This window comes from Taurulus bubalis (assembly GCF_910589615.1).
Source record: "Taurulus bubalis genome assembly, chromosome: 14".
NCBI lineage: Eukaryota > Metazoa > Chordata > Actinopteri > Perciformes > Cottidae > Taurulus > Taurulus bubalis.
The window spans coordinates 12,286,871-12,296,856 of record NC_136602.1 but is presented as its reverse complement, the minus strand read 5'-3'; the positions used below and the strand labels follow the sequence as shown (position 1 = coordinate 12,296,856).

Below are 9,986 nucleotides of genomic sequence, written 5' to 3'. Positions count from 1 at the left end.
ACTGTCCGTGCAAGAGGATTTACACACATGAAAAAAACTTTTACAGTCCATTCTCATACTGAAGTTAAATCTACTTTATAATCTGAGTGGTGCTAGTAGAAGTATATAGCATGAGCTCAGTGGCTGCTTGCTGCACAAATTGTGCTTTCGGAAATTGTAAGTTGGCACATGGTTACTGGGAGTAAAAAAGCAACACACACACACACACACACACGTTCATTTAGTTGTGTCGTAGTGTATGCTTTATGATCTGTGACCTTTGGCAGCATACAACTGTCCAGCGTACCCTTCAGAATTGAAACATGGTGAGTCCAGACAGCAACATAGTCAAAGATAAATCAATGATTTATATGTCCCTTGAAGCCAAATATTAATAACTTTTACACAATGGGCACACAATATATTCACCAGGAAAAATCACCTGTCAGGTTACTTCTGTATGTTGGTGGTCAAGCCCGTGGCTTCAGGTTTAATTCTCATGGTCCTGGCAGATGGCTGGTTGAAAGATTAACCCACTGTGCTCTAATCTCTCCTCATCTTGTAATGCACAGAGCCTGTCTGTGGTACACATGCTCCATCAGACATACATGTAAAGCACAATGAGCACAGACAATGTTGCCTTTCTTTGGTGGATATGTTGCATAAAGTGTGCAACATTATGTGAGTTTACAAAAACATTATATTTTGTATCATCTGTCAACGTGACATTTGTTAAGACATGTTTAAATCCTCAGATGTGTGCAGTGTATATATTCTATTGTAAAAACCTGACACTGAAGCTTAAATGCGCAAGTGTCTTTGCAAGGGATCACTGCAAAACATCATACGGATAAAAGCTCACTGCTCATCTGTAGTCATCTTCTTAGTTTCTAATCCTGTGCCTTCAATCACAGCGGCATGCTGACCTCTTTGTTCCTGTTGAGGGCGGAGCCACGAGGCTGTCCATAGGGAAATTTCAGGGAGATGCTCATCACTTCAGCTTGCTGCTGCATCTGGGTTGAATGGTCTTAGTGTACCTGACAGTATCAGTAGAGATCAGATACTGACACAAATGAACCATGTCTCGAATCATGTTCCCTTTCCCACATGGGCCTCTTACATCGCCCCTTAAAGGGTTTAGCATCTACATGAAAACAAACACAATTCAAGGAATCAAGAGCAGCAAAGGATGAAACACATAACATATTTCCTTCTTCCATCTGTCTCTGGGACTAAAACACATGAAACAGTTCTGCTCCAACATCGACCTACTCAGCTTAGGTTAGCTGGCACCGGACTGCTCCTAGAATTAAACATTGACTAACATGGCTCACCTGCTTTTATCTACTATGCTCTTCACACCTGCCCAAAAACTTCTCAGGGATCTCAGTCTTTCTTTAACATGAACTACTTTCAAATATAAGCAAAACATATTTGTCTGCCATCAATTTGAATTACACACTAATTAAAAGTGTTGTTGTCTTTCCTCTCATCTTTTTTTGTAATGTTTTTCATGATATTTTACTTTTTGTTGCTTTTTTATTTTCCTCCCCTTTTTGTCTCAATGATTGACATTATTCTGTTTATGAAATGTGCTGCATAAATCAAGTTTCCTTTCCTTGCCTTTTGTGAGAAGTCATGTGATTTAAATTGTAGGGAAGGACACCAGGTATGCCCTCATCAATGGGTGGGGTGTGGCTTTAAAATATATATAATTCAGGATGGTTGAAGATAAAAAGGCTTTATAAGATACGGGCTAGTGTTATTTAAAATCAACCTAAAACAGTTGTGTACCATATGTGTTTATTTTCTCATTATATAATAAATGTTTAAGTATTTAAATGTATTTGAACTCCAAAAGACATGGTATTATGGTTGAGAATGTATTTCCTTCAGCGACATTTGGGTTTGCTGTGTGTGATGACGTTATGTGGTTAAAGTCGAGAGCACATTTTTGGCCATTCATCAAGAAGCGATGTTGACGGAGAGAGCTGCAAGTGGAATTAGTTTGGCTCTGGCCCTGTTCATATCTCTGAAACGTTTCACTATAACATCAAGAACATTTTGGATTACAAGAATCCCAATCATACCAAAAATACACCAATCATATACTGTATGTGAAAAAGCACAATTGTATTAATCATATATCTCCAAACGTATCTCTAAATAACCAATGTTTTCATAGTGTAAAGTATTGGTAAAATTATACATTAAAATATCTGTTTCTGTATAAATTTGATTTACCAGGTCCAAAAATAGAAAAGGAAACTTTGAATAATGCTTGTGTCACAAGGATCACTCTGTCTATTAGAGCACCTTTTGTCAAGACACCCAATTCAGCTTTACCATTTTGGATTATTATTGATAATCTCTAGTGCGGTTTGCCAAGGGCAGAGGTTCGCTTTTAGTCCTGGTCCACTCTAAAACTAGGTCACTCCCTTAATCTCTCCATGTAGAGTATACTGTAGGTTAACAGCCTTTTCATTTCATAAACCTCAGAGAGTGCTAGCAGCGTGAATACAGAGCCACGGACCATGCAACATCCTAAAAGACATGACACACTACTATCATGGATTGAAAAGAACACCAGCAGAAACAAAACAATAACAAACCCTTGAGGCCTTGCTGGTGGTTGTCACTCAGCAACATACATAATATGATACACCTTATAGCAAAGAAGTGATATGGTGATACTGATATTTTGTAGGTGAATTTGCATGATGCTGACGCACATCATGTTGGCCTCTGGTGCTAAAGCTAAGCCTGTGCTCTTAGGCAGACAGACATTCTCTGATACGCTGCTCCAGTGCTCTATACTCTTCTACACTGCTGCCCTCAAGTGGCGAAACACTACTAGTGTGAAGTATGCTTGGAAATATTTAGAAATGTTTACATGTATCTGGATTAGCAGGGACCAATGTATGTACATGATAAAACAATAAAACCAAATTAGAAAACGTCAAGGTTCTTAAAGCTCATCACATTTTATTTTTAATAGTTGGTGTTTGTGTGCAATGTGAAGCAGGTCATAACTGTTTCACATTGCAGTAGATATATAACTAAGATATAACTTATTAAGGTCAACACACATGTCCATGTCATGAGTCATGAAGAATGTTATAAAGTAAAACTGAAAGCCCAAAATGTTGAGGGAATTTGTTTTGCCGTTTTGTTTTTAAGTTTGTTATTTAACTTTTATGTGTGAATCTTTTATGTAACAACTAGGCTAGCCTATGTTAAGATTAAGATAACACTACTTTGTACACTAGGGGCTAAACTGTGTTGATCTTAGGATGTCTGCATGAGCTCATGCCTTCATATGCTTACATTTCCATGCATGGAATACACAGACATCGTATTATCTTATGACAAATATCCCTAAATTGACCGAGGAGACTATTGTATTTCAAACTCGACACACATGTAGGTTGGAACATTCACGACGTGCAATTATTTGAGATTTAAATAACTAAAACAGTGTGCAAACAAAGGGGGGTCTTCATACATAATTGCAGTGTGTTTTAGGATCACGTGACCTCGACTGCACAGGATGTCCCACGCAGGGAGCGGGGGTACGTGAAGCGTGGCTACAATCGGCTCGCTCGCGCAGTGGCATCCAGCACATGGGGAAAGTTGGGGAAAGTTTAGAAGCGATGATATTTAAACACAAAACTATAATGTTATAGTCAAATTACCGCATCTATCTGTCGGGTTGTCGGGGATTTCAACAATTACCTCTGTGGCACAGAGTTGTTGTTTTTTAAAGTTAATATTTAATCAAAATTGCAATACACATTTTTTTTTTCGCTCGCCGTCAGTGTGACCCTCCTTTAATGTCGGTGTTTCTGCAAGACGCCTCCGCGCTGCCTCTCATTCATCCGGCAGAGGAGAGGAGCCCGCGTCCGAGGACACAATGAAGCAGTGTGTCCGTGTCCGACACAATGCAGCGAGATGCTACGAAGGGGACGACGCAGTTTCTCACAAGATCAGGGACGTTTGTGCTCGATTGCAGAGAGAGATCAGCTCAAGGTTTGTCACATCCGATACACGAACATCAGCACATCTCGGTTTCTTTTCTGGCAGGAAATGACTCAAAGCTTAAGAAACAACAACCTACCGAGCCACCGGCACACGGTATAGAGCTGGAAAGCATCCTGCTGCCGTGCACGAAAAAAACGCGATATGAATAACAATGAAGTCTGTCACTATTCCCCGCTGCTGTCAAACCATATATGTGATGTGCATTTCTGATATGGTGCAGGTTTCAACGATGATTGCGCAAATACGTAGGCTGCCTTAGTCTCCTACAATCAATAACTCTCTCTATTGGAGATGTGAGTTACTCCAAAATCAGTTTTCCAGATTTTATTTTGAATATTCGAAAGAATCAGAGACTAATAGTGAACAGAAGTATTTATTAGTCTGTATTCATTCTGGTCCAGTGGTTGGTAATGCTGCTGAATTGAATGCCCCCTCCCCCTCTAATGAGGGCTATAGGATTCAATAGGCACCACACAGACCCCCCACAACCACACACACACACACACACACACACACACACACACACACACACACACACACACACACACACACACACACACACACACACACACACACATAGGGGGTAGTTTTCTTTATTTCCAAATGACAACCAAACTCAATTCCATGTATCACATACATGATGAACAGTACAAATTGAAACGGTTTTCAGTATTTTTATTCTATAGCAGTTCATTATTTACTCTATAAGCCCCCTGGATGAACAGCAAAGCCTTCAGTGAGAATTTAGCTTCTCCATGTGTCTCCATGAGATGCTGCTTCAAGGCTTTGAAGGCAGCCATTAATGTAATTTGTAGTGAGATGATAAACAGAGTGATGTGCGTTTCTGCTTGAGCAGATAGTCAGATTTGCCAAGCGCTCCAGTGACTCTTGAATATGTAAAAGTGCTCAGCTCAAGTGCTTCAGCCTGACAGTTTGACGGCTATGGTGTATTAAGCTCAGATAATTGGATGATATTTACTTACAGAGCACACAATCACTCCACAAAACTGTGTCTTTCTCCGCTAATGATATGCTTTGTAGAAATTATTCACTGCCTTGACAGGTCCAAATGGGGTGTGTGTGTGTGTGTGTGTGTGTGTGTGTGTGTGTGTGTGTGTGTGTGTGTGTGTGTGTGTGTGTGTGTGTGTGTGTGTGTGTGTGTGTGTGTGGACTACACTTATTTTTCAGTAACATGAAAGTTGACAATGTATTCGGAATTAAGAAATTAGTTGTACTGAATCATTTCAAATTATGTCAGAATAGTTAATTTGTTCAAAGGTCTTTCGGGGGATTAATGTCACACAAATCAGGAGGCTACATAACTGTGGGTTGTCTTCCTAACTGATTTGCCTCAATATTTATGAGCTCAGGTTGCTTAGATAGCCTTTAAATGTGTGGCAGAGTAACACAATATACTCCCAAAGGATGGGAAGGATACTATAGTGGAAATCGCTTATAGTGATCAAGTGGTCCGCTTACAGTGTTCATTTTGGCTCTTTTCATACGTGACACCATTTGGAAAAATATGTTAAAACTACAATAATTCTTTTAAACTGAACTCCCGCAATACTATGCCTCATGGTAACCCGTCTGATTCTGGTTGGCTACCTGAGGCTGGTGCTTTGCAGACATTTAAATTATGACGGAAAAAGAACAATTTTCTTCTCTAAATGCAAAACATATTCTCCTCATAGTTAATAACAATCTGCCAGAAAACAGCCAACGAGATGCTATACTACGTTTAATGATACAAGATCTGGTTTTGATACCATGCTCTGACTTGCCCTGCATCTTTGTGCCGATTCCAATTAAAATATGCCTCATAAGATCACTTTGCTGTCGACATGTTGAGGCTTGCGTCTTAACGGCTTTCTAAAAATGTTTGCCAATCTGTTGATTCCCAATACTGATACAGTTGTGTGTAACTGTACAATGGTGCACCTCAGCAACACAGTTCATGTGAAGGAGAGTGGGGTGTTGAAATCACACAGCGCTTGAAGTTCTTTTTACCGTGTCCCCTGACTCAGTGCCATGTGGAAGGTTTCACAGTGAAGCTCTGTTTACATGAACTCCCTCCCTCTCATCCGTCTTCTTCTTTATCACCGACCCAAGCTCGACCGAAAAGCAATGACGTCTGGGTTTATGAGGCAAACAAGTTTAAAAAAGCAGTGCGTTGCGCAAACTGCTGGACATTCCTCTGGTTTCAGATCAATGCAACTGTTGTTTTGAGCTAAGATGAGAAATTATTAAATTAATTATTAAGTTTCTCTCCCATTTTTTTCATGATTTATGTCTTCAACTTAATCCAATATGTCTTTTGTATGATTTCATGGTAGTGTTGGACATACATTCTTTATGTCTTATTCAGCTTTATACTGTATTTACCTACAGAAGGGTTCTCAAGACTAAAGCCAGACACACTCACCGGGAATCACATCTATGTTGCATATCTCTGTCTTTATTGAAGTGTCTTTCTTATTGCAGAATGAAGCTTTAGCCTCTGCATGACGAGCTATGAGCAGCACGCAGACTAGACTCTAAGACGTCCAGTTACGAAGCCAGGACTCAAGAATGAAGACCAAATATGCAATTGTCTTCATCTGTATCGTGGCCCTGGTCATCATTGAAAAGGAAAGCAACATCCTATCAAGGTAAGAGAATAAAGAACAATCTGTCAATAAGTCACAGGAGAAATGTATTCCTTTGGATGGAACCACACTTATGCGATTTGAGAAGTGCCTCTCTCGAAAGACATCTGTGCCGGGCCTTGTCTCTTGCCTTCTGTGTCTATAGCTTCTCTCTCAATATCTAAAAATGTAAAAAATGTTAGTGGTCTGCAGAGATTGGGCGGAGGTGTAGCCTCGTGGCTCGGCCTACTGGTTGAGAATAACTGCTTTAAAAGGAATAACATTGAGGTAAATACGCTTATTGACTTTCCTGCTGAGTTATATGATAAGATTGATCCCACGCTCAGATGCTAATGGTATTGCTTTTCATGTCACTCAGAAAGAAAGTGAATCAATTTGTTTCCCATCTATTTCTCTTAAGGGTCTGTTGCTGTAACTCAAACATACAGCTCCATGTCAAAGTGTAAGCAAAATGTAAAATATAAGACCTACCTCGGTTGTTTATACTGCTAATCCAGCCTCTCTATCTGTTTAGGGTCTCTGATAAACTGATCCAGAGGCCGATTCCACAGCAGACCCCACAGACTCCACTGGATTACAGCAACACAACACAAAATGGCTCCCTGACGATGCTCAAAATGCTCCTCTTGAAACTCACCGGTGCAAAAGCAAATTACTCAAGTCTCTCCGATGAGCAAGAGGAGGAAGAACTAGAAGACTTGGACTCCTACAGATTTAACGGCGGCCAGAAGCACATCTTACTCATGGCCACCACGCGAACAGGTTCCTCATTTGTGGGGGAATTCTTCAACCAGCACGGGGAGAAAATGTTCTACCTGTTTGAGCCTTTGTGGCACGTCGAGCGCATGCTGACCATGGCCTCCGAGGCAAACAACGGAACAGTGTTGGCAGGAATCTACCGGGATGTACTCCAGGGGCTCTTCCTGTGTGATTTCTCTCCCCTCGAGAAGTTCATCTCTCCCGCACCTCAGGACCACATTACCCCGGCTCTTTTCCGCAGAGAGTCGAGTTTGTCGCTCTGTAATGAATCTGTCTGCAGTCCTGTAGTCAAAGATGTTTTTGAAAGGTATTGTACATTCTCTAGAAACTCACTTTTGTTGATCAAGTTTACAATGTGGGTTGATTCTGAAAAAATACAGTAACAAGAATTGAACTGTGATACAGTTGCAAAGAGGAATAATTTAATAATATAATTTCATTTTTTGGTATGATTTAGTGTGAAAGTTTTCTTTTATTTGATATCCTCAATGTTCTTCTACATAGAAATCGAGAAGACCCTGAATAATTTGACAATACAATATGTGTATGTCATGTTAACGGGGGATGTTAATAATTAACTATTTAACCGTTAACTGACAATAAGAAGACGGATTTATGCTTTCAGTTTAACTCTTAAAAGAAATATTAGGTAAAATAAGTTGAGAATAACTACTTTCACTTTGATCAACAGGTGGTAAGCAAAACACAGGGGACTTGGCTTTAGTTTTGAGAAGTTGTAGAATGTATTCACCAAAAAATAACTTGTACACATACTTTATCATCATACACATGCTCTCTCTTGACTGGATAGTCCCCCATGTTACGCAGGGCTTGCAAAACCCACCCAGTGTAAACCAGGCAGACACTCAGCTGACAACCTCACAGCTAAACTAAATGATTCGGCAGAGACTAAAGTGGCTGCATGTGTCTTCGACAATGCAAGCACCATCGTGGTTCGTTTGTGCATTCGTTTATCGTTGCAGCTTGGCGGCTTGTTAGGCACTTCAACCACAGCACCCCTACATGTTAGATACTAATCTTCTGGGTTAGCGATTAATGAAGGGTTGATGAAGGGGCGGGTTTCTGTCAGAAAAGAAAAAGTGCACTAATGTTAACAAAATGTTGCTTGGTGATTAGATGCCACTTACCAAAACACCTCTAGGGAGTCATGCCCATCCAAGCTTGTGTTCCTAAAAATCCAAGATGCCTGACATTATTCCTCCCTCTTTGCAACTCTATGAAAGACATCTATGAAATATATATAATCATACATAAACTATACCTCTCTTGTCTTAGGTATCACTGTAAGACTCGTCGGTGTGGGCCACTGAACTTGACCCTTGCATCTGAATCCTGCCTCTCCAAGCAACACCACGCCATTAAAACTGTCCGTGTGCGTCAGCTGGATACATTGCAGCCTTTGGTGGAGGATCCTCGCCTTGATGTGAGAGTGATCCAGCTCGTTCGAGATCCACGTGCCATTTTAGCATCCCGCATGGTGGCTTTCTCTTCAAAGTACCAGACGTGGAAGACCTGGGCGCAGGACGGCCAGGTCCCCGAAGATGATGAGGAGGTGAAGAGGCTCAAAGGAAACTGCGACCAGATTAGGATGTCAGCAGAGGTGGGACTGAGCCAACCTCGCTGGCTGAGGAGACGCTACATGTTGGTGCGTTATGAGGATATTGCCCGCTACCCCATGCAGAAGGCAGAGGAAATGTACAGGTTCACAGGGGTACCATTTAGTCCCCAAGCTAGGGAGTGGATACTGAGGAACACCCAGACCACACGGGAAGCTAGCGGGATCTACTCCACGCAGAAGAATTCATCAGAGCAGGCAGAGAAATGGAGATTTAGCATTCCCTTCACACTGGCTCAGGTAGTGCAGAGAGTGTGTGGTCCGACCATGAAGATGTTTGGGTACAGATTTGTAGATGACGAAAAAACACTGATCAATAAGTCCATTAGTTTGCTTGAAGATAAACAATTTCATTAATCGAGAGGTCAAAGATGTAGCTGTGAATTTGCAAAACGATGGACCGGATCCATGAGAAGCCATTATTGCACAGACCAAAACTAGAACGCAAAGGTGCTGTAAAAAGACACTAAATATTTTACTGCTGACGGTAAGATTTGGGCCATAAAATAATATTCATACTCACCAATGATGTGCCTCATTGTGACAGATGAAGAGCCACTTGAGAAAGAAAGTATTTATTTACATACTGCGTTCACTAAAAAGCCTGGTACTCAAGCTTTGTGGCGCTTTGTATTTCATTCAAAATGAAACAAGCATAGATTTCAAGCCTGACTTGTAAGAGATTCTTATGTAAGATTGTATTGATAGTTGATCATGTTTAGACATTCAGGGAAAAGGTACAGTATGTGTTTTGTTTGAGTCTGAAAGAGAAGATGTTTCTGTTCATAGGGTCCATGACGATTGTGCTTCATTCTGCCTAATTCAGCCTGTCTTTTGATTCATCTGTACTCAACTAGGCAACAGATGGAATTGATTTCCATTAGTCCTGGTGTGCTTTAATAGGGCTTTACATATCTGACTCA

The 9,986-nt window shown here is 40.8% G+C and overlaps 1 protein-coding gene across 1 annotated transcript; it reads left to right on the top strand.

Annotated features, from left to right (window-relative positions):
- Window positions 1-6,579: 6,579 nt before the first annotated feature.
- chst3a (carbohydrate (chondroitin 6) sulfotransferase 3a) lies at window positions 6,580-9,420 on the top strand (the record flags this gene model as incomplete). The annotated part of the gene is made up of 3 exons (XM_079229321.1): window positions 6,580-6,671; window positions 7,183-7,734; window positions 8,724-9,420. The coding sequence occupies exons 1-3, from the start codon at window positions 6,592-6,594 to the stop codon at window positions 9,418-9,420; spliced, it is 1,329 nt and encodes a 442-aa protein (XP_079085447.1). The 5' UTR covers window positions 6,580-6,591.
- Window positions 9,421-9,986: the final 566 nt, after the last annotated feature.